The 27,525-nt window shown below is 41.1% G+C and overlaps 1 protein-coding gene across 2 annotated transcripts in view; it reads left to right on the top strand.

Moving 5' to 3' along the window:
- LOC149324099 (pikachurin-like) overlaps window positions 1–27,525 on the top strand; it is a 178,595-nt gene that overhangs the window by 36,247 nt on the left and 114,823 nt on the right. For both annotated transcript variants that reach the window (XM_089496426.1, XM_089496420.1), the window contains exon 2: window positions 25,353–25,462. In XM_089496426.1, coding sequence (XP_089352552.1) covers window positions 25,353–25,462 — 110 coding nt within the window. The remainder of the gene's footprint in view (window positions 1–25,352; window positions 25,463–27,525) is intronic.

The raw sequence follows: 27,525 nt of genomic DNA, 5'->3' as shown, positions 1-27,525 counted from the left end.
TCTTTTTTAAAAATCCATATTCAACTGAGAACACACTTCAAGTAAAACTCTGAACTGTCACTTTTTCCTGGTTTGAATCCCCCCCCCCCCCAATTTCATCTCACCATTTTTATGCCATCTATTTGTTTAACCAGATTGTGGGATATGTAAACGTTACTTTTTGGGAATACAACATCCATAATCCTCCAGCTAACTCCACGCTGATGGGGGACATTTGGCAGCTGAATCCTGCTAAAGTAATTTTCCAACCTCTGCTGGAAGCCATTTCAACCCATAGCAGAATGAATACAAGTTTTACTACTGATTTCACTTAGGTTACAACATATCTTCCACTATTTCACAGGTGAAAACTGGGACACCTGTGGATAAGCAACATTCGAGTGTGGTCAACATAGCAAAGGTTTTTTTTAATGAGAAAGAACACACAAGCTAGGAGAGCATGAAGGAGTTTGCTTTTGCCTGAGCCTACAGGGAAAGGCAAGATTGCTCCCTGTCCTCTCCTCTTCCTACCTACTGAATTAATTGGGTGCAAACTAAAGTCGGCCCTCCACATTTGCGGCTTTGACTTTTGCGGCTGTGAATATTCATGGATTTGATTAATATGTTCTCTCTAGGAAACGCTAGTTCTTCTGGATCAACTCTATGATCAATGTCCCCCAGATATTGTAGTGGAGGGCCTAGAGATTCTAGCAGAAAGTATACTTCTCCAGGCATTTGCAGGTCCTTCAGTGCAGTTCTATGGTCAACATCTGGCAGATGTTGGCTATAGAATTGTGGTGGTTTTTCTACATTCATGGTGGTTCTGTGTCCCAATCCCAGCAAATGTGGAGGGCCCACTGTGCTTTGTACTTTGCATTCTGTTTGCAGTAACAGAAGTAAGCTGAGGACAAAGGGTGAATGTGAGAGGAGAGAGAAACTAGGACATTTTAAAACCAACTGAAAAAGTGGGATGACAGACAGTTAATCATGACTATTCCTGCCAGATCTGGACAGTTAAAGAATAAGTTACAATCAGGTTGATCAGGTCATATTATACATTCCCTTCAACATTTGAAAACTCCCTAAAAATAGCCTTGTGAAGAGTTTTTTTTTAAAAAAAAATCCGTAATATTTGTGATGCTTGAATACTGATAGGATTTATTTGTTTTAACTTAAATATATTTTTAGCCAAACATCAGGGATGGATTTTCCCTCACAGTAGTATATAAAGCAAATAAAAATACAAAACAAATTGATTTTTTTTTTAAAATAGATAAACATTTAAAAGATTTTCAGTAAACGGGAATTAGCAGATACATCATGTTGCCATAGCTAGTGATGGTCTTAGAAATATTGTAGAGGAATGTCAAACAGAGTGAAACATAATGAGGCTTGGGGTGCATTTCCAGCACCTTTGGTAAAGCTTTTCTTGGACTATACCCACCGCTTAATGATTAGTTTTGATGGTCACTGGCTTTGATCCAAAAGCTGTTTGAGTGATGGTTCCCTGATGTTCAGTGATAGATCTCTTTTGCTGCAGCCCCCAGCCTCATAGTCATGTTCCAGATGATCCTCCAATTCTCAGCAGATTTTCTGATGGCACAAGGGACTGCAATGGAGAGTGGAAGGAGTGGGAAAGACACATTTGTTGAACAGAGCTCTAATCACAAACCAGAAAATAGGACCCAAACACTGGTTGTCTCAGAGGAAGGAAAGAAGGAAAGACTGATATCTTAGCGTTAATGAGAAACTGAGAGAGTGAGAGAGACAGAGACAGAGAGATCAGGGGAGTGGGGTTGAGAGACAGGGACCAAAAGATAGGGAGATGGATGATATAGTTCTGGACCCAACAGAACACAAAAAAGAATTGAAAAACAATTTATTACATAAACTGTCCTTTATATATGTGTCCCAGTTAGAGTTGCCAGGTCAGGAGAATCCCAGATCCTGAATGCAGGGATAGCCCTGGTAATGTCATTAAGCATGATATATTAAGCATCAACTAGTTGCTTGGAGCATGACATTCAATTTTTTAAAAAAAAAAATAAAGTCACAACAAGGAGAAAATATTTCTTCAGTTGGAAATGGAGTTTCCCAAGTTCTGAATTTCAGAGAGCAAAACAAACCTTCTCCAGCTGTGTTCTGAATGCTTTCCCAAGCAGTCTGTTTAAAAATACATGGGACTATAGTTCAAAGAAAGCAACTTTTCCAATAAAATGTTTTCCAAATTCTGCCTTTGATGCATTGATTTTATTAGCTCCTGCCCTTCATTGGCACATTTACCTTATTTATATATGAATAAAGAATAAAATTGTTTCTCACCCCCATTAATAATCATCATGGTCACTATGCTGCCATTGTGTGTGTGCGTTTTCCCCTTTTGAGCATGTGCCTTCAAGTCAACTGCTGACGTATGATGACCCCATGAATTTCATAGGGTTTTCTTAGGCATGGAATGCTCAGAGGTGGTTTTGTCAGATCCTTCCTCTGGAATATAGCCTATAGCACCTAATATTTGTAGTTGCACAATTTGCCTACTTGATATAGGATCTCAACCATATTCTCCCCCTCATTAAAGCTTGTATTTTGCCAGAACACTCTCAAGGAAGTTCAGAACTTGTTGCTTGTTTACATCACATCAATATCTATAACGTAAGGCAGAGCTCCCAGAAACATTCAGTCAGAATGAATGTAGCAGCACAGAAAAAGTTAATTTTAACTTCTGTTGGCAATGGTAGAGCAAAACATGTAACATCAGGTACATGCACTTCTTTGCTCAATCTTGGTTTCCTAAACCATTTCCCTTGTTTTCTGCAGTGGACTTAACAATGTTGCCACTGCAGTGCTCTAGAAAGTCTATTTCCAAAATCTGGGCACAGTAACTTTCTAGTGTGAAGTTTTGGTAAGTGCTATTTGGGCATTATCTCTCTCATGATCCCAGTTGTGCCAGGTGGGGCGGGGGGGGGGGAGTGAGGTAACGCTTACTTGCCTGCTCCCCTTCATTTCATCCCCATTTCTAGGTCTTGCTAATTTTCATGTGTTGGAGGGGGAATGTCCAAATTAATCATCCTGCTCTACATGCAGAAGCTCCCAACACTATTTAGAATGCTCATAGGTTTTCCCTCTCAACAAATGGAGAAGAGTAGGCATGGAATGAATGAGTCAGAAGGAAGATGCATGAGGGAAATGCCAAATCCAGTGCTTACCCTGGCCTTTTGATTTAATTTGTGGACTCTTTCACCAAATGGCAGTTTCATTTGCCACAGAATATTTTTTATTCACATTTACCAATTGAAAACTTATGGGCACTACTGATATTTCTCAGAGGAGAGATCACCAATGTGGTGGTCCGTTGCCAGTACAATAGACTGTTTGAAAATTGTGAAAAAGTACGATCGGCAAGCTTCTCTGGCTATCACAAATTTTGAGTTTTGGTGGAAAATATATTAACAGTGTTCCTAATGTTCCAGTAGGCTGTCTAACCATGTCTTGTGTCTTTCTGCCATCTACTTCTGATTCCCTGTATTTGGCTTTTTATCTCTCTTCCTTCATAAGCATTTACCAGAGCTCTTAAGCCCTTCTGAATGCAGTGGGCTTTCCATAAATCAGCAGATTTGTCTCCAGATCTAAGGAATGCATCACTTTCCCCCCAGAAAGCATATTAAAGCATAGTAGTTACTCCGTCTGTCTTCTCAGAATGTTGGATGGGAAGAGATATTCTAATAAACCTGTGCAGGATACATCCTGTATTTATTAGCATAATTTCTAGTTTTGGTGTATTATTAATGGTCAAGATTGCAGTCCTATAGTATTAATGAATGAATGAATGAATGAGATTTATTTATATACCGCCATTCCTTCGATCACGGCGGTTTACAAGATAATAATAAAATACAATACAGCATAAAACAAAATTACAGATAGAAATTTGACCACAAAACTCCCCCATATTAAACCGTATAATAAAGTACATCATTAAGACTCCATCATTCATACCTAATGATTAAAACCAGTTAAAATCAGTAAACAATCTAAACAACACGCAATACACAGGAAAGATGACAGTCAGGACATGTGGGGAAAGGCTTGGCGGAATAAGTGAGTCTTGAGATTTTTCTTAAATGACTCCAGGGAGGGGGCCGAGCGGAGCTCATCAGGGAGAGAGTTCCAAGACTGCGGGGCCACCGCAGAGAAAGCCCTTTGCGCAGTCCCTACGTATCTCATCTTTGGAACTCTCAAAAGTTTTTTCCCACCTGACCTGAGAGTGCGGGGCGGATTGTATGGGGAGAGGCGGCCCTCCAAGTACTCTGGGCCCAAGCCATTTAGGGCTTTATAGGTAATAACCAACACCTTGTATTGAGCCCGGAAGCGGATTGGCAGCCAATGCAGATCTTTCAATACGGGTGTTATGTGGCTGGCCCTGGAACAGTGACCAGCCTTGCGGCCATATTTTGAACCAACTGCAGCTTCCGAGTTTGGTACAAGGGTTGCCCCATGTAGAGCGCATTACAGAAATCAAGTTGAGAGGTTACCAGTGCGTGTACTACTGTTTCAAGGTCTCCCTGGTCCAGGTAGGGACGCAGCTGGCGTATCAGCCGAAGCTGATAGCAGGTGCTTCTAACTGTCGCTTCCACCTGAGGAGTCAGGTGAAGCAACGAGTCCAGAAGCACCCCCAAACTGCGAACAGTGTCCTTCACGGGAGCGTAACCCCGTTCAGGACCGGTGGACAAATTTCCTTCCCAGGACCAGGAGAGCCTATCGCAAGTACTTCCGTTTTCTCTGGATTCAGGCTGAGTCTGTTTTCCCTCATCCAGCCCATTACCGACTCCAGACAGGCATTGAGTGGAGAGATGCCATCCTTAGTCACTGCATCAGTCGGAGACACAGAGAAGACTATTTGGGTGTCATCAGCGTACTGATAACACCGCACCCCGTTCTCCGGATGATCTCTCCCAGCGGCTTCATGTAAATGTTAAATAGCATAGGGGACAAGATCGCTCCCTGAGGGACCCCAGATGTCAGGGCCCTCCTATCGGAACGACAGTCCCCCAGCTCCACCATCTGGAACCTACCTGAGAGGTAGGAACGGAACCACTGTAAAGCAGTGCCCCATTGAATGAGATTTGGAGACAGCATGTATAGAGCTGAGCTCTTAGTGGGAACTTTCTGATTTCTATACATTTTGCTATCTCTGTCTGATTTCAGTGGAATAATATTTTTCATGCTCCTTTGAGATGGGGGAGAAAGATTCACAGTTTGAACAGTATTCTAAGCAGATTGGACTGGCAGCAGTGCAGTTTTTGTGCTTTCATTGCTGGTAGTTCAGAATGTGATTCCTTTTAATATCAAACCTCATTTGAGTGGAGTACTTTCTTATTGAGGGATAGCCCATTTATCTTTATGTATTATTTAATGGATTTATCCCGCCTTTCTTCTATGGTCAATGTAGAAGAGGCCTTACACTAAACTGACATGCCAGGCTATTAATATTATTTTTAGCTTAAAGACAGTATCTTCCAGCCAAGGTCCCTTCAGATGATATTGATCTCCCATCACTGTTGGCTGGAGTGGATGGGATTTGTATGTCTAAAACATTGCAAAGGTACCCAGATTTAGGAAGGATGCTTTATTTGACAGGGAGAGGTTTCCCCCCAGCTATGCCCATAATTCTGAAATGAAACTTGCCTATTTAGCATCTGTACACCTCTAAAATTCCAGATGCAGGGGACAAAACTACAGGCAATGGGGTGTCACTTAGAAACACAATATGGGATATAAATTTTTGCTTCCTTTGTTCTCATATGCAAGAATACATAACTCCAAAAGGTTACTCCCTGTTGGGTTACTTCTTGTGCATTTGCAAAAATTCATTCGCAGAAGGAATTTGGTTTTTGTATAGAAAACTGCATATTGTGTACAAAATATACTATTTGATGTGTAGCACCCTTTCTCAATGCGGGTAAGTGAATTTGTTAGTAGTTTTTAAATTGATAAACTGCAATGAATACATGTTAGACCTCTCCAGCAAGACAATCCTTATCTCCACATTGCAACATGCTCCATGGGGATAATTGTGAAGTTGGTAGGTATTTAACTGAGAAAGTTTGAAACTGATGTGAAAAACTTTCAGTCTTAGTTTAATTGTGTTTTGCTAAAATGTCCTTGCTTTCTCATACCACCCTTTGTTCATATCAGGTTGTGAGTCTTTGTCTAGCCATCCCACATGGAAATGATGTACACATTTACTTACTGTATATACTTGACTATAAGTCGACCTCATGTATAAGTCGAGGGCAAGTTTTAGAACCAAAATTATGGATTTTGATATGACTCGTAGATAAGTCAAGGTTAAAACCTAGGGGCATGTAGCAAAGGATGTTGTCCGGGAATGCTGCCAGCACACACTCACACAGCTGATAAGAGCTGCCAAGAAGCAGTTCCTCCAGCAACAATGCCAGACGAAGTCCGAAGAGAGTAAGCCACAAGCCAGTCCAAAGTTCAAGATTATAGAGAGCAATACTACCAGTCCAGTCTGAGGTCAAGAATACCAGAGGGTTGATCAGCGAGTCCGGTCCGAGGTCAAGGATTCAAAGGCAGTCAAAGGTCTAGGAAGCAAGGAGTCAGATCCAGCAGCATTTGCTAATGAGAACAAATAGTCTCTGACAAGAGTACTCAACATCTGCCAGGTGTTTTATATCTAGCTCCCTTATCACAGCTGCTGAGTGGTTAATGAGCGTTTCTCAGCAAGTCTCTTGGAAGGCAGAAGGCGCACCCTTTCTGATCTCTTCTAGCTAAAGGTAGGAACCTCAATGCTTTGGCACTTCTACTGGGGCAAGGCGGGGCTGCTGAGCCCCAGGCTCCACTGGAGGAGATCCCACAGAGCTAAGGTCTGGCTGAGCCAAATCCACTGGGGGTGGGAGAGTAGAGCTGGGACCTGGCAGGGCAGAACTGGAGCCTGGCACAGCCTCAGGTTCCTCCTGCACCTGAGGAGCTGAGTCCTCCTCTGAGTCCTCCTCATGGCTGGCCATGACAGATGTAAGGGATGAAGTTTACTGTGTTCATATATAAATGTCTTATTCAGATCTTTATTCAGAGGAGCCACTAGTGCCATTTTCCTACCCAAACATTCAAAAATACCAGAAGTGGCATCATGGTGGAAACAGTAGAGGGGGTTTCTGCTTCTTTTGGGTACTCCTGGGATGGACTAAGCTCTTACATTTTGTCACTCTATTCAGAGATGGGAGTGAGTTAAACTACAGTCTTTACATTGACGTGTGGATAAGTTGACCCAGTTTTTTTTGGGAGGGGGTCAATTTTTTTAACTAACTAACTTATACTGTAGATGAGTATATACAGTACATATATTTATTAACATACTTGCTTTGTTCCCATTTTCCCATTAATTAAACCTTTTGTGTGCATTTTTTCCAATTATTCACAATTAGGCATTTCCGGCTATTCATATTTTTTAAAATGTATGCATTGTAAAGTTCTTACAAAATGTTTTGTAAACCTTGCAGAAGGTCCGACTTCAGGGGCTAGATGTACTTGTAGCATTAGTAGTAGTAGTTTTGTTTATCTCCTGCTTTCCTCCCAGCCCTGGAACTCAAAGCAGCTTGTTGTGTTGCTGTGTTTCTTCAAGTTGTTTCTTACTTACCATGACCCTATGGTGAACCTGTTATGAATGTTCTTGACACAATGTGTTCAGAAAGGATTTGCCATTGCTTTCTTCTGAGGCTGAGAGACTGTGAGTTGCCCAAGATAATTCAGAGGATTTTCAGCGACAAGCAGGAATTCAAAGCCAATGTCCCAGAGTCCTAGTCCAACACTCAAACTATTACACCATGCTGGTTCTCATTCTAAGGCAGTTACAAAAGTTAAAAAAAGATACATCATACAAAGGCTAGAATGTAATAAATAGAATTCTATCAACAGAATTAAAAGAAATTAAATGAATATTCATTACAAAGAAAAACAACAAAGGTATATAGAACAGCACACTATTTCCCAATAACAATCAGATGTTGTAGATGTTGGAAGCAAAGGGGCATCAACATTTGTATAAAGTGATTAGTGAGAGAGGAGAATGCCCACCCTTTATTTTAAACTTTCCGTATCTTTGTTTAGTCTGTGTACTCAAGCCTTTTGCTTCCTTCTTACTTGCAGACATTACTTCATCCTGCTCTCTTTGTTTTCCTTTGTTCTGGAAGAATCATCCATGAAGCCCCAACCTCAACAATGGATGCTAGCTTACATGCACACCTTAGCGCAAGCTTTTAGGGGCTCTTGTAACCAAGTTTAGGTCAACCTCTTTTGTCTAACTCCTTTCCTATGCTAAGATGGATTTCCTGAGACAATAAATGTACATTTTCTTGTTTTACCTTACAAGAACATCCAGTCATTTCTCCTGTTTCTACCATAAGTTCATATTGCACTAACAAAGAAATGTAGAAATGTCCTTAAAAGTTAATTTAGAAAGTGGGATATAAATACCTGAATGAACAAAGAAATGAAGAAATGTTCTTAACATTTAATTTAGAGGAGTGTTGTTGAACTGGCTATACAGGCGTAATTGCAGGAGCGCAGACCTCCTGGTCAAATTTATATTGGAGGCAATATGGAATCAGCTTGTCTTATCAGGATTTCATTTCTGCTAGTTTTATATCTTATTCATAAACAGTGTGCAATGTTATCCAGGAACCTATGGTGCAACTAGTCACCATTGTTGCTTTAATTTCAGTGCAGCTACCAGTTTGACATTAGACGTAATGCTGATGCTGGTTTGTATTTGCAGGAGACTCCTGTATTTGATCTTCAGGTTTTAGTAGAGAATGAGTAGTTAATCTCTTAGGCACAAGATTATTGTATGTATGGTATATCCTCATAACAACTTTGTTCTTTCTTTTTTATGAGAGCAATACCCCACTCCAGTGTTGAGCCTACTATCACACTTTGCCTGAAACAATGGGCAGTGCCAAGCACAAGGCCAAAGGTGGACACAGTAAGCAGTTTAGCACAATGAATCCCTGGGAAACACCTTGTGTACATGCACAAATACCTGTGCAATTCACAATTAACCTACTACTTTGAGTTATATGATACTTTCTCCTGCCATTGTTCTAATTTTGGAAGGTGATGTAAACAGTAGGAGGACCTTTTCTTATTGTCTGAGCCTCTGCTTGTACAGTTAGTTTTGTTTCATCAATTAGTGCTATTCATTTGAATTCCCCAAGAGGCCATCCTATTTGATCTGATCTTTACTCATGATAAGATCAAAGTATGGGAAGAACTACTTTCTGCTATACAACCCACCAGGGTCTTAAGATTCGCAAGAGGGCCTTTCTCTCTATTCTGGTATTTTCTGCTGCTCATGGGGCAAGGATGGGGATGGTGGTGGAGCATGTATAGTGACTATACATGTTCTAACTTTCTCTTCTTATGAAAACATATTTAGCCTCTTCATTTGTGACCTTCTACTACCAAGCAAAGACATTTTTGAGTTAGGTAGGACTTTGTCTTGTAGGGTTTCTTTCTTTTGCTTTGACTTCTGTATGTCTAGGACTCAATCAGTCTGATATAGAGATGTAAGAGAATATGTCAGATCCAAATGTTTTACCTGCTTGGCCACTTGGTCTTTCACCTATCCCCCTGCACTTATCATCTACACTTAGGATATTTCTTCAGGCCCCCTTCTTGTCCATGAAGTCATCTTCTAATTCCTCCTTCTGGTCCAGCAAGGAACTCATAATTTGAAGACTTTTTATTTCCTCAGTATTCTTTTATAGAAAGAAAGTGCTTTGGAACTTCAAACAATTTCTAATTGTGTTTAGTAGTTTTTGGCTGAGTTTTTTGTGGAAACTAGGGTGGAAAAAAATTAAAATTTATGAAAAATCATCAAGTTTTTGAATATTTTTCTGAGTGTTGAGAAATTATGACAAGAAGAATCCTGGACTGATTATTATCTTTACAATTTGTAAAAGATTCACATGAGATGGGATTGCACTGAAAACAACGTTTGCTGTGCATAAAATGCTGTTCTTGTGCAAAACAACCGCATGTGAATTTTGCACAGATTAAGTCCTGAATTGCAAATAGGCATTGAAATCTGAAGACTTTGGGGCTCAACAGACGAACGGCTCTGTGCCACCCGTTTTTGCCCTGCACCGTTTCTGCAGCAACCAAATGGACTGGCAATGATGTGCTCCCTCTTGGGAGCAAAAAGAAGCTGCTGAAAGCAGCTTCCTGGAAGGGACATGATTGGCACGCTTGCACACCCCGATTGCTTCACTTCCAGTCAGAGCAGTTAGGGATGCTCATGGTGCTGCCTGTGTAGACGGGGGCGAGCAATGACAGCAGCCTCCTCGCATACTAGGGCTGCTGGGCGTGTAAATGCTCAGCCTCATCTAGCCCTAGTTCGCCAGGAGGATGCCGCTAATCGCCTGTCTGTACCGGGCCTTTTTCATAGTGGGAAGAAAATTGCTAAAATTACTGCCTCCTTAAAGAAGAAAATTAGTGCAGAATTACATCCTCTGTGGAATCTAGATTTTGCTCAGAGATCTTGTTTGTCTTTGGGGCTCAGTCACAGATCACTTTCATTACAAGAAGGGCCCCTCTCTCAAATTCCTCTATAGCAGAACACAGTCAAATAAATTATTTAGAAATCCAAAATGTCATCTGTCTGCTTGCTTTTTCTCACCTCCCAACATCTTGTTGTTGATCAATACTGGCAAGTATTTGTATGGTGTTAAGTTTTGTGTTTAGCTGCAAATCAAATGTTTGTGAAAATGACAAGAGCAAACGAGATGGAGGCTTGTCTCACGTTTTCTGAAGTGACCTTTAAGATAACTGCATTTCACCTGGCATTTTTGTTAGAATTGGTTGAGAAGTCCTCTTTTCGCAGTTTTCCACCTCCATCACAACTGAGAAGGTCAGCAGTATCATTAGCTTGCAGAAAATAAAAGTTGGTGTATGTGCTTCTGTGTATTTTTTCCCCAGGAAAATTGTCATTAGTTCTTTCTGAAAGAATTTTATTGAATGTGGTTTTGTTTCTACAATCTGTTTGACTGCTATCAGCTTTTTGAAAGAAAGAGTAACCTTTCCCTTGATTGCTTCGAACATTGTCTTTTCATCAGAAGAATGGATATTGGGTGGATCAAATTCTTTCTTCCCCTACAGCCCCTTATCTGCTTCAATGGGCTTGGGGGGGTCTTCCAATTTAGGTTTGGAAAATGGGAGGAGGAGAGGGAAGGACACTTCCACTGTGGAAAAGAAAATCTCATAACATCAGATTGTGTTCACTAACAGGGCAACCATATACACATTTACCCCAAAATAAGTTCCAGTGGTTACAACAGGGTTTACCTCCAAGTATGTGAGTATAGGATTTCATCCCTACTTTGTTATTCACATAACACTTATCAAGAATTCCAGTAATGAGACAACATCTCAAAGTTAGCAAGGAATTTTGCTCATGAAACTTTTAATTGCTGGGCATTCCAACAAAGTGCTGAGTCAAACTGCTTTTCTGCCCCCAAAGAGGTTGTCTTTTGTTCCTTACAGTGCACAGTGCACCCCAACATCTTCTGTGACATTGTAATGTCATAAGTGCTGCCTATTTAATGTCTTCAAATGCTCTTGCCCCAAGCATCCTGAATTACTATATGTACTCATTATAAGTCTAGAAATTTTAGTCAAAAAATCCACCCCCAAAACCTGGGTCAACTTATCCAGGGTCAATGTAAGAACTGTATCATAACACTTATCAAAACAAGAACCATTTCCTTCTCTGAGTAGAGTGGCTTTTTTGCATGCTTGGGCAGGAAAGTAGGGGCATTATTTGGCATCATTTTCTTTTCCTTCATCTTTTACAGCCTTTGCTACATGCCCTTAAGTTTTACCCTCAGCTTGTTATATTAAAATCCATAATTTTGCCCCACAAACCTGCTTCCGACTAGTACACGAGGTTGACTTATAGTTGAGTATATACAGTAGTTATGTGCTGGTTATGACTTAAAAATCTCTATATGACCCAGGTCGCAGATATGTGAAGAACTATATTTTCCTGTATGAGCCTTCCTGTTTCTTCAAGGGAGGCTCTTATCTCCACCCCAGCACCCTAATACATACATTGAGTGGGTACATGGGTGAGATCCTCCTTGGTGGCTATTCCTGAGCTCAGGATGTCCCTTCCAAGAGATGTTAGATTTGTCCTTCTTGCAGACTATTTCCAGTGGCAGATGAAGTATTTTTCATTTTAATAGGATTTTGGGAGTGGCCTGTTTGTGGCTATAGGGCTCTTAATGTGTTGCATTGTTGGCATTTGTCTATTGTTAGTTTAATTGCATTTTAAATTTGAACATTTTCAGTGGTGCAAGCTTTTATCTGTATCTATTTTAATTTTTGTAAACCACCTTGGGATGATGATAATAGCAATAATAATAATAATAATAATAGTAACAACAATGTTTGCCATTTGTTCAGTTGCTGCTGCTCTCCCTATCCCTCATTTCTACAGCAGTCCTAATACCTCTTAAGGGCGTCAACTTTGCACCTTGCACAATTGGTGCAGAATTACCCAAACCCTCCTCCTCCTTATCCTCCTGATAATAAATTGTAATTTTCTTGAATTCCCATAATTATAATAATAATGTAGGGAACAATTCTTAAGCATACAAGGTGGGAAAATATAAAATAAACCAAGAGAACAACAAGTGCATAAGTGCAATGCTTACAGCAAAGGTCTAAAAGACAAAAGTTAAAAATCAGGATTATACTAGAGCAGCTGTGAAGTTATATGATTATAGAACATTCAAATACAACAACTCATGACATTTAACAGTATATTGACATGTGGATATTTGTTGGTATAACTGTGTCTGAGCACTGGTTTTCAATAAAATTGTCAACACTTGCCCAGTGCAAACATGACTTTGTTTTGTGACCTTTTCCATCAAAGCCAATTTCCAGAGTTTTTATATCATACACAGTCAGATAGCTAGTATCCTTCTTTACATAGGACAGCCCTCTATTTGAAAAGTGGTCAGACAACAATCTCTTATTTGAAGACATTGTCTTCACTAACCCCTTCATCAAACAAGTACCTTCCAGGTGTTTTGGACTGCAACTCCCACCACACCAAGCTAACATGGCCAATTGGTAGGAACTGTGGAAGCCAAAGTTCAAAGTATTTGAAAGACACCAGACTGGATGAGGTTTCTGCACTTGAAGGGCTTCCAAGTCTGTTTTAACCGTAGTGAATCTCACAAAGGAAGAGCCTTGAGGCTGACAGCACTAGAAGAAGGACAGGGATCACCTGGTTACATTCTTACCCACTGGGCTGAGCTGTATTTCTATTTCAGTTGTATTAATTATTTCTGAATTTGTATCTGCGCAGATAAATTAACAAGTTGAATGTTATGCAAATTTATGCCTTATTTCTTTTTCCTTTTTGGTGTCACTTTGCCCCTCTTTTGGCACATATATAATGGTTTTTCTGCTGCAAAGATGCTGTGATTTACAAATTTGTAAACTTAAGATGAACATGGCTGGAGCATGTCCAGAGGAGGGCAACCAAAATGGTGAAGGGTCTGAAAACCATGTCCTATGAGGAGCAACTTAGAGAGCTGGGGATGTTTAGTCTGGAGAAGAAAAGATTAAGAGGTGATATGATAGCCCTGTTTAAATATTTGAAAGGATGTCATATTGAGTATGGAACAAGCTTGTTTTCTGATGCTCCAGAGAGTAGGAGCCATGGATGCAAACTACAGGAAAAGAGATTCCATCTCAACTTTAGGAAGAACCTCCTGACAGTAAGAGCTGTTCAACAGTGGAAGACAATCCCTTGGAGTGTGGTGGAATCTCCTTCTTTGGAGGTCTTTAAACAGATGCTAGATGGCAATATGTCAGGGGTGCTTTGACTGTGAGTTTCTGCATGGCAGGAGGTTGGACATTATTATTATTATTATTAACCTTTATTTATAAAGCACTGTAAATTTACACAGCGCTGTATATACAATCTTTTTAATTGGATGGTTGCCTGCCTTCAGGCTTACAATCTAAAAAGATACGACACAGAAGGAGAAGGGAGTGGTGGTGGGGAAGGGGCCTGTCTAGTAAGATAATACATATAAAATACATAGCAATACAGGAAATGATTCAATAAAACAGACAACAAAAGAACATCAAATAGCAAGTGACAATTATGCAATGCCTTGGAACGCTTGATGGCCCTTGATGGCCCTTGAGGTCTCTTCCTATTCTATGCTTCTATGATTCTATGGTAATGTTTGTAATGTTCTTACAGGAAACTAGGCTGCCTTTTTGGATTAGGGGAAGATCTATAACTCAAAGTTAGAATACGTGTTTTGCAGGCACAAAAGTCATTGATTTAGGGCTGACAATTTTGAGATAGAGCTAGAAAAAAATCTTATTTAACATCTTGGAGAGTGTGATATGCTGCCATTGATTTAGATGGAATAATAGTCTGTTTGTCAAAGGTAACTTCCTATGTATATGTTGGGCCTGAGGTCTTACAAAAATTAGTTTTTAGCAATTTTCTGTTATTACAGCAATAAACAAGTTAATCCACTTGATGCACGGACATGTTTCCATAGCCTCTAACTATCCCAATTTGGCAAGGATAGTCCTGATTAATCCTCTCCTGTTCCACTTTTTCCAGATTCTTTTTTAATGTTCTAGTTTCTCTAACCTCCTATTTCCTCCCTTTGTCTTTAACTTACTTCAGTTGCTACAAATTGAGTTCAAAGGGTAAAATTGTTTGCACTCAGTTAACTCAGTAAGGTGGATGGGAGAGGAGGGAGCAGTCTTTCTCTCCCCAGTAGTCTCAGACAAAAGCAAACTCTTGCTGCCTATTCTAGCTTATGTTTTCTTACTTATTAATAACTATTGTCATCTTGACTATACTTCAGTGTTGCTTGGTCAGATGGGACCTGGTTTCATGACTGAAATGTTGGAAGACATTTCATGTCTGAAGTGTTGGAATGCAATAATCTCCTCTGTCTCTGACATAGGAGATTATCGCATTAGCTTCACTGCCAGGATAGACCTGGGTTGTAACTTTCTTAAAGCAGATCTTATCGCATTCACCCACTGCCAGGCAGTATGCAGCCCAAATGCACCCCGGGCTTCTCTTGCAGCTTTTCAAGAATGGAATTTTCCCATTCTTGAAAAGATGCAGGACAAGCCTGGAGAAGCCTGGGTTGCATATGGCCTGCATACTGCCTGGCGATGGGTAAATGGGATATGATCTGTCTTAAGAAAGTGTACATCCTGGGTCTATCCAAGCAGCGAAGCTAATGTGATAATCTCCATATTAACTTCCTATTGAATCCTGGCTGATGGTGGAATCACATAGAAATAACAGCCATACTTTAGTTAGCTGTTTGGGGAGGGGGATTTTTTACTTTGCATCATGAGACAAACTGGAGCCATTTATACTTCCCAATCTAATGTGCAAATGTCTATTTTCCTTCAGTTTTTACACTGCTCTGAATTTTGAGATGCAATTCTCCAAACATAGTGTGCATACTAGATATGTCCATTAGGATAAATATTTACAAAACTGCATGCTTTAGGACAGAGGAATGCATACCAAAATGTGTGCATTGCTGTATGTGTGCCTCCTAATGTAAGCAAATAATTATGAATTTTTGTACTCATTTTCTCTCATATATGGATACAAAAATATGTACCATAAAATGTACATATTCAGAGAAACATATGAAAAATGTGCATGGATGTTTGTGTAGATATTTCACCTAAAAATTCATTTCAAAAAAGTTATATAGTTGTAAAAAGTGAAACAGATAGATTTAGTTATCTCTCCTCATCTAATGAAAGAAGTAGCCATTGATGGTATCATTATAGTATCACTTGCAATTTCAGTCTATGTTGAAAAAGATACAAAATTGTAAATACAACAAATGACATATTCTTGTTAAAATTGCTACCTGCCTGTAGTGAGTGTAAATTTTTTATGTATTGGAAAATGGTTATCAAATGATTGGGATTAGCTTAAGGCCTGATCGACCATTTTTATTGCTGGAGTTGTTTTGATGAAAACTTTCAATGTGCATATATAGATTAGATGTCTTAAAACATGTTAATAGTAGCTAAGATTGTACAGATTTTGCACAAAATTAATTCTAGCAGTCATGGAATAAAGGTTTTAGAGATTGCCCAAATGATCAAATTGATAGATGAGATGTATCACAGAAACAGATAAATTCTTGTGCTGAAATGAGAGTAAATTGGAGTCATTCATTTTATACTGAAAGATTCATTGGGTTGGATTGGATAACAGCTTTCATCTGATAGATCCCTACTTTAGAGGCAGTAAGGGCACACAGATCTTAGCATGGATGGAACCATTAGATGGATGGTACAACTTAGCCATGTAAAATTCAATATGCACAGACCTTTAGTTAAACAGTTAGCCTTCAAGGATGGAAAACCAGGAATGAGGTTCACCATAGTTGTTACTTTTAAGTAGGGTGTTAACACTTTTTATTGATAAACTTTAACATGTTTTGAATTAAGTTGTGTTTTAAAGTCATGGGCCAGAATCCTGTATCAGCTACATAGTTAAGTATACTTAACTAGTACCTAGATTTACTTATCTGAAACTTTTGTAGTCATGATCCCTACTTAGCCATGATTGTGACACTATTGCCACAAGTATAACTCTCCCCTCCCCATCTATTTTAGAAAGTATTAGCTACATGGGAAGGAGGAGGGCCATTCTGCTGGTAGTTGAAGCATGGGTGAATGGTATTTCCACTAGGTTTGGAGGGTTGGGTCAGGACAGGTTACTCATTTAAGGATACTTACTTACAAATTTCAGAGCTTTAATAATACTAAATAACACATAGTTAACGCCGGACCACCGCCGTCGCTGCCGCGGCCAGGACTGCGCTTTAGCCGGGCAGTTCCCTCCCGGGGTGTCGGAGGTGCGCATCTGCGCACCGCCCCGGGAGGACCGCCCACGGACTAAGGAGCACCCCGCTGGGACTCCTTTGGGACCTTTGAGGCCACTGGCTTTGGCGTTTGGCGGCCAGTTTTGGTGCGTGGGGCCTTTAAGGACCATCTGGGGGGAAGCCAGGGAGGAGCCCCGCCAGGTGAGAGCGGCGGGGATAAAGCCGGGACACCGGGCCCTTCCTGGCACGCCCCCTTTTCGCCTCCACGCCGGACCACCGCCGTCGCTGCCGCGGCCAGGACTGCGCTTTAGCCGGGCGGTTCCCTCCCGGGGTGTCGGAGGTGCGCATCTGTGCACCGCCCCGGGAGGACCGCCCACGGACTAAGGAGCACCGCTGCTGCGCACCTGCGCAGTTGCGCAGTTCTATTGGGGTGGGAGGCTTAGATTGGCCCTGGGAGCAGAGGATGCCTGCAGTGGCTAGCCTCAGCTCCTTTAGTAGCCATGGGGGGGGGGGGGGAGGATAGGGATGTCGGGGATGCCTGGGCCGGGGATAACACCTTGGTGGGCGGAGCTCCTATTGAGGTTGTGTGGGTCAGGGGGAGGTATGGCGGTGGGAGGAGGGACTTGCGTTCCAGGGGAAGGCGTGATAGATGCATCATATCTATCTCACCTTCCTGTCCCCCTCCCAACCTGAAGGACCTGAGGGTCTCTCCAACCGTGCCACAAACCCTGTCGCTGCTCCTGTGCAATGCCAGGTCACTTAACAACAAGACCCACATCCTCCAGGATTTGCTGGAGGACTCTAAGTGTGACCTGGCTTGCATTACCGAGACCTGGCTGGGGCCTGAAGGAGACGCTGTGTGGGCTCAGGCCCTGCCTGCTGGGTACTCGGTGAAGGACCAGCGCAGGTTAGGTGGGCGGGGGGGGGAGTGGCCTTGGTACATAGGAACACCGTGTCCCTCACCAGGAACCACGTCCGACAGACCTCCTATATTGAGTGTATTTACCTGACCCTAAAGGCTAGGGACAGTCTAGGGATTCTGTTAGTGTATCGGCCACCCCGTGCATTAGCGGACTCCCTTAACGAGCTGACACAGCTGGTCGCTGAGCTGATGTTGGAGACGCCCAGGCTTCTTGTCCTGGGTGACTTCAACATCTCCCTCACGGCCAGCTATGTTCCATCTGGTGCGGCTCGGGAATTCATGGAGACCATGGCGGCCATGGGCCTGTCCCAGCTGATACAGGGTCCTACGCATTGCGCGGGTAATACTCTCGATTTGGTCTTCTGTTCGGAAGCGGAGAATCCGTGGGTGGAAATAGTTAATGTTTCCCCCCTGTCATGGACAGATCATTTCCTGGTAGAGGTGAAACTCAAGGCTTCTGCCCAGATCCCCCCCGGGGGTGGTGGACCTGTTAGGATGGTCCACCCTCGAAGGCTGATGGAACCTGAGAGGTTCCAAGAAGCCTTAGAGGGGCTCACGGTTGGAAATGACGGCGACTCTGTTGATGCCCTCACCGGTATTTGGAATACCGGACTTTCTAGGGCTATACACAGGATCGCTCCCAAGCGCCCTCTCAGGCCCGCTTCCAAACGCAAGCCCTGGTATAAGGAAGACCTCCGGGCAAGGAAGCGAGCGCTGCGACGGCTAGAGTACCGTTGGCGGAAACACCTTCGCTTAGACGATAAGACTCTCCTGGACCAACTGTTAGAGGACTATGGAGAGGCAATACGAGCAACAAAGAATTCGTTCTATGGTGCTCGTATTGCGTCCGCTGAGTCGCGTCCGGCAGAGTTGTTCAGGGTGGTTAGGGAGCTAACTCAGCTCCCTCCCGCCCTGAACCAGATCCTTGAACCTTCTAAGGCCTGCTGTGACTTGTTTAACGACTTTTTTGCGGATAAAACTTCTCGTATAAGCGAAAGTCTGAACGCCGACATTAGAGCAGAACCTAGGGTAGAAGTGTCCAGAGCCTCCGTGGACTATGTTAAACTGGATCAGTTTGAGTTGGTGAGTACCGAGGATGTGGACAAGATCCTCGGAAGCGTTCGGAAAACAACCTGCTCTCTTGATCCCTGTCCCTCGTGGTTAGCGGCCCAGGGGGGACCGGCGGTAACATCATTGTTATGCCGGATAATTAATTCATCTTTGAGGGATGGGCTATTTCCATCGGATCTTAAATTGGCCATTGTAAAACCGATCCTAAAAAAGCCCTCCCTCGACCCCCTGGTACATAATAATTATCGGCCTGTTTCGCTGCTACCATTTTTGGGAAAGGTGATTGAGAGGGCGGTTGCTATCCAGCTTCAGGCGGTCTTGGATGAAACGGATTATCTGGACCCATTTCAAACTGGCTTTCGGACGGGTTACGGGGTTGAGACGGCCATGGTCGCCTTGGTCGATGATCTCCGTCTGGGCATCGACAGGGGAAGCGTGTCCCTGTTGGTGCTCTTGGACATCTCAGCGGCTTTCGATACCATAGACCATGGTATCCTTCTGGGGCGCCTGGCAGAGGTGGGAATCGGGGGCACTGCGCTCCAGTGGTTCCGGTCCTACCTCTCCGGGAGGTCCCAGATGGTGCAGCTGGGAGACGTGTGCTCCGATGAGAGACCCCTTAAAACTGGGGTCCCTCAAGGGGCCATTCTGTCTCCCATGCTATTTAACATCTACATGAAACTGCTGGGAGAGATCATCCGGAGACATGGGGCGCGGGGTTATCAGTACGCTGATGACACCCAAATTATTTTCTCTATGTCTCCGACTGATGCAGTGACTGGGGATGGCGTCTCTCCTCTCGTGGCCTGTCTAGAGTCAGTAATGGGCTGGATGAGGGAAAACCGACTCAAGCTGAATCCAGAGAAAACGGAGGTACTAGTGATAGGTTCTCCTGGTCCAGGAATGGCGGTGGTTCCACCTGTCCTGAACGGGGTCACGCTCCCTGTGAAGGACTCCGTCCACAGTCTGGGGGTGCTTCTTGACTCGTCGCTTCACCTGACAGCTCAGGTGAATGCGACGATCAAGAGCACCTGCTATCAGCTTCGGCTGATTCGCCAGCTGCGTCCATACCTGGCCCAGAGGGACCTTGAAACTGTTGTACATGCTCTGGTAACCTCGAGATTGGATTTCTGCAACGTACTCTACACGGGGCAACCCTTATACCAAACTCGGAAACTGCAAATGGTACAGAACATGGCAGCCCGGCTGGTCACTGGTGCTCCCAGGACCAGCCATATAACACCGATTTTGAAAGACCTCCACTGGCTGCCCATTCGTTTCCGAGCTCAATATAAGGCGTTGGTAATTACCTTTAAAGCCCTAAATGGCTTGGGCCCAGGATACCTAAAGGACCGCCTCTCCCCATACATTCCGCCTCGCACCCTCAGAACGTCTGGGCAGCAGCTACTGAAGGTGCCTGGGGCTAGGTTAGCCTCCACTTCTCGGAGGACGTTTTCCATAGCTGCCCCAGCCCTTTGGAATGCGCTGCCCACAGAGCTCCGCTCGTCTCCTGGCCCAATTTAGGAAGGACCTTAAAACCTTCCTATTCCAACAGGCATTCCCCGAATAGATATCCTGTGGGCCTCCCTCCTCTTTCGTGGCCAAGAGGTTGGGCTAAGGGGCTTTTTATTGTTGGTTTTATTTTATTGTATTGTATGTTTTTTAATTTGTATGTATCTTATCTGCTGTGAGCCGCCCTGATCGAAGGAAGGGTGGCATATAAATAAAATTTTTATTATTATTATTATTATATTTTGCTAAGTAATTTCTCCTGGCCTGACCACCCTCCGCCCCGAAACCTGATGGAAACATCATTCATCTGTGCTGTGACCACTGGCAGAATGGACCTCCGTTTTGCTATGAAGCAACAGTGACAAAATTGTGATTGTGAATACTAGTTGTAGGGGTGTCAGGCTGATATAAATTCCACTCAGCATTTCAAATGATATTTTGATATTTGTTACAGCATTTTTGGTCACAAATGCTCTTCCAGTAAACCTGGACTACAGTACAGATCTAGGTAGCATGAATCACAACTGCGCCTAGTTCCCATGCTTTCAGCACTGGACAAGCTCCATTGACTCACTACTGTTTGACTACATAAAAAAGTTCTTCACATGTTGCATAATATTTTTCATATTCGCTATTTCTTTGATGATGTTGCCAAGGATAACTAGCAGTTAACCAAGGAGGTGTATTAGCTTCAAAAACAAAGGTGCCTTGTAATAAAATGATAAAAGCTTCCATGGTAATGATAATAAGCATTAGTGGGAATCTGTGTCAGTCTAAAGGGTAACCTTAAACTTGAAATGCTAGGCAAACCTCTCATCTAATTTTAGTTGATACATATGGCAACGTTGCTGGATTCTAGAAGCATAATGGAAGATTTATTTATTTATTTATTTATTTATGAAATCACTTTTATCCCACCCTTTCTCGCAAGATCTCATGGTAGCATACAATATAAACAATTTTAAACATCACCAGATTAAAAGCATGCATAATTTGAATAAGGCAAAACATGGTAACGGTTAAAACCACTTTAAAAGCAATAGTTTAAAACCACTTTAAAAATTACATCAATTTAACACCTTGTGGACATATACAATGGGTCATTGGCATCTACTGGAGTTTGGTTCCAGGATTGTGCCCCCTCCCCCAGTGGATAACAAAATCTGTGGATGTTCAAGTTCTGTTTAGTACAGTGGTGTAGTAAAAATGTGTCCCTTAATACAGTGGTGTAATAAAATGACGACATCAAACTTTGTTTTTTGGAATTTATGTACCGCTATATTTTCTATTATTTTGAAGCTGTTGATGGTTAAATTTGTAGATAAGGAATCCGTAGGTACAGAGTGCTAACTGTAGTGGAAATAAATTGGTCTGGAGGCGTTAATAAGAAACCATGTTTTAGCTTGGGGTGAAGATGAAATATGAGTCCTGCTTATGATAGGACTCACTCAGCCCCCATTGTGAGAGGTTATGCAGAAAGCCTGGGGGATGATGGCGTGATCAGCAGACCAATTCTGTATTTACTGAGAAATTGTCTAGGTCTTCCACATGTCCCTGCACCAGTGTGCCTTTCCCATGTGAAACTTTCTAGTGTTTTTTTTTGTTTTTGTTTTTGTTTTTTTTTTATTATCACAACTACGCAACAATACAAATCACAAATATAGAAAAACATATCAAGACCAACATTACAAAAAACATTACAACATTACAAAAAACATTTAACATCATTATGTTACATTTTAACACTAATCTATTAACAAAAGGCTTCCACAAAATTTTTGTATTTGTAATCTCTCTTTAACCTATATCATAAGCTTTTTCCATCCTAATTCAATTCCCCTTAATATAAATTCATAAATTCATTATTTCTTAATTTTCTTAGACCAAGTCCAATTTAATAGATCTTTTTAAATCTTTTTAAACACTCCCATTCTTCCTCTCTTTCATCCACCCTCTGATCACTTAAGCGTGCTGTTAATATATCCATTTCCATTGCCTCTGTTAAGTTTTCTATCCATTCCTCTATTGTAGGTATCCTCTGTGATCTCCAATACCTGGCAAATGTTGTTCTTGCTATTGTAATCATATATAATATCAATCGTCTATATTTTGTTTCTACTTTTTTCTCTAGTATACCAGTCATATTCAATAGAAACAGTAATGGATTCATTGGTATATCAGCTTCTAAGATTTCTGTCATACATTTCTGGATTATTTTCCAAAATCTTTTAGTCTCTTCACATTCCCACCATGCATGATAAAATGTACCTCTATGTTTATTACATTTCCAACACAATCCACTCCCAGCTGTATACATTTTATTTAATCTATTAGGGGTTAGATACCATCGATATTGTATTTTAATGTAGTTTTCTTTATAATTTTGACATAGTGTGAAGGAATTTGTATCTCGCCATGCTTTTTCCCATAAATCCATATCAATTGTTTCTCCTATGTCTTGCGACCATTTTATCATGCAATGTTTTACTGTTTCAGTTTCTAGGTCTCTTTGTTTTAATATTTTATAATATTTTGATATATGGCCCTTTTTTCCATCAAACATAATATTATCAATCTCATTTCTTTTAGTTGTTAGTTCATGTTCTTTGTTATCAATTCTAAACCTTTCCATTAATTGTCTTTGCAGTAGCCAATTTTTATTAGTCAACTGTTCTATGTCTTGGTTGGGTTTCATTACTAATTTCCCGTTATCCTCCTTCAATAGTTCTTTATATGTTACCCAGCTTTGACCTTCCTGCCTAGTTCTTTTATAGAATGCTTCTTGACTAGAGATCCATAATGGCCATTGCATATAGAACATTCTTTTTATTTTCAGCCAAGTTTTGAATAGTGAATTTCTTATATAGTGATGGGAGAAATCGGAATTCGCTTTGATTTTTTCGTACCATAAAAATGCGTGATATCCAAATCTCATTTTCGTACCCTCTAGTTCTAGCAGTTCATCATTTTTTAGTAAAACCCATTCTTCTAACCATTGAAGGGATGCTGCATAGTAATACAGTTTCAAATTTGGTAAATTACAGCCTCCTTTCTTTTTTTCCTCTGTTAACAACTTCCAACTAATCCTCGCTTTTTTCCCCTGCCAAACAAAGTTGGTCAGGATTTTTTGCCATTTTTCAAAATAGATTTCTTTACACAGAATGGGTAGATTTTGAAATAGAAAAATAAGTTTTGGTAGCACATTCATCTTTAAGATTTCCATTCTCCCCAGCAGAGAAAGACTCAGTTTTGACCACCTTAACAATTCCCTTTTAATCTCGTTCCATACTTTTTCATAATTGTTGTGATATAGATCTATATTTTTGTTCGTGAGATATATTCCTAAGTATTTAGTTTTTTTAACCACTTTAAAGCCCGAAATGTTACCCAACTCTCGCTCTTCGCTTTCAGACATATTCTTGGTTATTATAGCTGTTTTCTTTACATTAAGCTTGAATCCTGCTACTTCGCCATAGTTTTTTATCTTTTTTATTAGTTGTAGTATAGATTTGTTTGGGTCTTCCAGAAATATTATCAAGTCGTCTGCGAATGCCTTCAGTTTGACCTCAAATTTACCTATTCGGGCTCCTTTTATTTCACTGTCATTTCTAATACTGTTATTTAATGCTTCCAATGCTAAAATAAATAGAAGGGGTGACAAAGGACACCCCTGTCTAGTTCCTCTTGCTATTGAGATATATTCAGTTATGTCATTATTAATTAATATACGAGCTTTTTGTTTTCTATATATTGCATTTACCCAATCCAGGAACATTTCTCCGAGGTCCATTTTTTTTAATGCCTCTATCATAAAGCACCAATCCACCCTATCGAATGCCTTTTCTGCATCGACCATAATCATTGCGAATTTTCTTTCATTATTATGTTCATAATACTCTAATAGGTTCAATACAGTTCTTATATTATCCCTTATTTGTCTGCCTGGTATGAAACCATTTTGATCTTTATTTACCAATGTATCAACACACTTCTTTAATCTATTTGATAGGATTAATGTGAAGATTTTATAATCTGTGTTTGTTAAAGATATTGGTCTAAAATTGCCTACTGTATATCTCTCCTCTTCTCCTTTAGGGATTAGCGCTATGTACGCTTCGTTCCATGATTCTGGAACTCCATTAAGAAACTTTCTAGTGTTTTGAAGATCATTGTGATCTCTTAAAACATGCCTGATGATAAGTAAGAAATATGAAAACATGAAATCCTATATTTAGTGAGAGTGGTCTAAGGTGGGCTAACAATGCCTTTCTCCATACTTGAAAAATTGAGAGCTGAGGCATCTCATGTTGCACCAATACAGGACTAGATTTTAAGCCTGGAAACATGGGGTTCCTCAGTATGTCTTGACAGATTATGTCTTTGTTTTCGGAGCCAAATGCTTCTCAGATGCCTTCTTTCCCTCACTAGCCACAAAATGGCCATGGAGTGTGGGTTGCAGTAGTTAAAAAGTGATCCTGTGTGTGTGTGTGTGTGAGAGAGAGAGAGAGAGAGAGAGAGATAGTGTCTCCTTCCTGATGCATAATCTCAGCTAAGAGATTTGTCTGTTTGTATTACTTAGATTGACTATAGATATATCTTAGTTAGCAAAGCCCTTGACAAAGAAGCTCCTTTTAACAGCCTTTTTATGCTTGCCCAGCCTCCTTTTTTCTCATTGTCCTCTCCCAAGGTTGATGTTTTAAGTATCATTGGCACTGGGAGGATGGTGAAGGAGGGCTGGAAGAAAACTGACGTGTCAACGTAGTATGCACGTCAGAATGGTTCCAAGTGATTTTTTTTTGAAATGCAAATTGCAATGAATTTCTGAAGCTTCCTCATCAATAATCTGAGGTACACCTGTATATCTGACTTTATCTGACTATAGAGACAATAATTTTGTCTAATGCAGCTTCTTATCTTTTCTCATTTCTTTGAGACAGATAGACTGGGCCCTCCTCTGGATATAACACTGGATTCACTCAACTGCACAGCATTCAGTATACAGTGGAGAATGCCTCGGCAGCATGCGAGCACCATCACTGGGTATACTGTAAGTTCGTTTTTATTTGAGCAAGAAAAGCATTTCTATGTCCAGGATAAACCAACAGCATGCCTTGGTGAGATAGTAATGAAAAATTATAATGCTCCTTCCATCACTATAATTTATACGGGCTTTTTAAAGGTGGGTCAGATAAATATTTAAATGAAGATAACAGTTGAAGCCTGAAGCATTTGGAGAAGATATCTGTGTTGGAGTTAGAGAAAAATATGTGTGTCAGTAGAGGCACAAAACTGGCACAAAAATATTATTTTCTGTGCAGAAAATGCTGCACAGACTTCCTCCTGGCTCATGACGATGAGGCCAGATATCAGATCCTCAGTCCCACCTTCTGGAAACATTCAACCAAGTAACACCAGAATTATTTCAAAATGGTGCTCCAAGATCTGTACAAGGCAAGTGATGTAGAAGGATACCATTATTACCATTATTGATACATCAAAAGCTGCTTAGAAGTCCAGTAGAGGAAACAGGGTCACTTCCCCTCCCCCATCTAGTTTATGCCCATTCAACCAGGGAAACTAGGAAGTTTCTGTCCCTAAACTAGGCCTGAATCTAAACTGCAATGATCAAAGTAATCAGGTTTAACTCAGCTGGCTGTGTAATAGTTTTTAACATGATATTTTTATATATTGTTTTTATTGTTATGTATGTACTTCGACGTTGAAATTTTAATCTGTATGCTGCTTTGATCATTGTGGAAAAGCGGGATAAAAATAATTTTTTATTATTATTATTATTATTATTATCATCATCATCCAAGAAAGCTTGAAGCTGTGCTGCTATCACTTCTGCTAAGACCTTACTTTTAAAAAGAGAAAATTGCTCATAGTTCTCTAGGGTACTGGGTCCAGCGAAGACCTTTTCAACAGAGATCCTAATTGCTTCTTTAGAACAACTGGACAATAAGTATGTCAAAGAAGCACAATTGCCACCACACAATTGGCCAGCCCAATGCTACCCCTTTAATCATCCAGATTGAACTTGGGTCAAATGAGCAAATTATTTTCCTCACTTTACCAGGCAATTTATCTGCATCATCAAATTGAAGAAGCGGAAATGTATCCATCAGAACTGGACAACTTTGTCCCTTGATTGCTTTCAGAGAATCAGTCGTCAACATGGTATACACGTCAGAATAGTTCCAAGTGATTTACTTTGCAAATACAAATTGCAATGAATTTCTGAGGTCTCCTCATCAATAATCTGAAGCCTGGAATGCAATAACTCCTTGTCTATCTGAGAAAGTTCTGCTGGAGGCGATTGTACTGTTGTAAAAACAGTAACAATTGCTTTGCTGCCCTTTGCTGCTCTAAAATGGATCCTATCCATGAAACTCCTTAGGACTGGATCGTGGCTTTGGTGCAGCTTCCAGACTCTTAGGACACATGCATCATTTAAACAGCATACTTCCAAAGTGACCCAAAGCATTTTGGCCAGTCTGTATGGAGCCTTAGATTCATATTGGATTTTTCTCCACCATTATTCTAGTCATCTGGTCATCCAAGCACTTCACTGCCCTGAGCTCCACAGAGAATCAGGGAGGCCTGGTTCTGCATCTAAGTAAAGTATCCTTAGGAAGGATGATGTCCATACCATATCTCTTGATTTCATATATCAAACAAATTATCAACAAGATCAGCAGCTGGAAAATGCCCGGAGCATTCAAGAATCCATGTGAATCCATTGATCTCTATTTTAGTGGCATACTATTAGAAGATAGACTATTTTAGTATGTTTCCTAGTGTTGGAGTGGCCCCAACAGATGTAAACCCTGTTAGGTACTAATCTGTCCATGAGCTTTCAGTCTCCCTCGCCCTGTCCTGGCCAGCAAATATCTTCATATGTTCAGGCCATGGCAAAACAAGTAAAATAGATAAGCTGGTGTGAGGGAGTCACCTGTCCACCACAAAAGGTACAAAGTGTTCTATTCAACCCTATCATAAGTGGGGTGTTATCAGTATGCTGATGACACCCAAATATATTTCTCCATGTCCCAGTCATCAGCGACAACAACAGATGGCATCTCTCCTCTCAACCAGTGTCTTCAGGCA

This window comes from Sceloporus occidentalis, unplaced genomic scaffold (assembly GCF_023333645.1).
Source record: "Sceloporus occidentalis isolate IW3139 unplaced genomic scaffold, rSceOcc1.0.p SCAF_1, whole genome shotgun sequence".
In the NCBI taxonomy this organism is placed as follows: Eukaryota; Metazoa; Chordata; class Lepidosauria; order Squamata; family Phrynosomatidae; genus Sceloporus; species Sceloporus occidentalis.
Note: the sequence above shows the minus strand (reverse complement) of the source record. Positions and strands in the feature narration are given on the sequence as shown.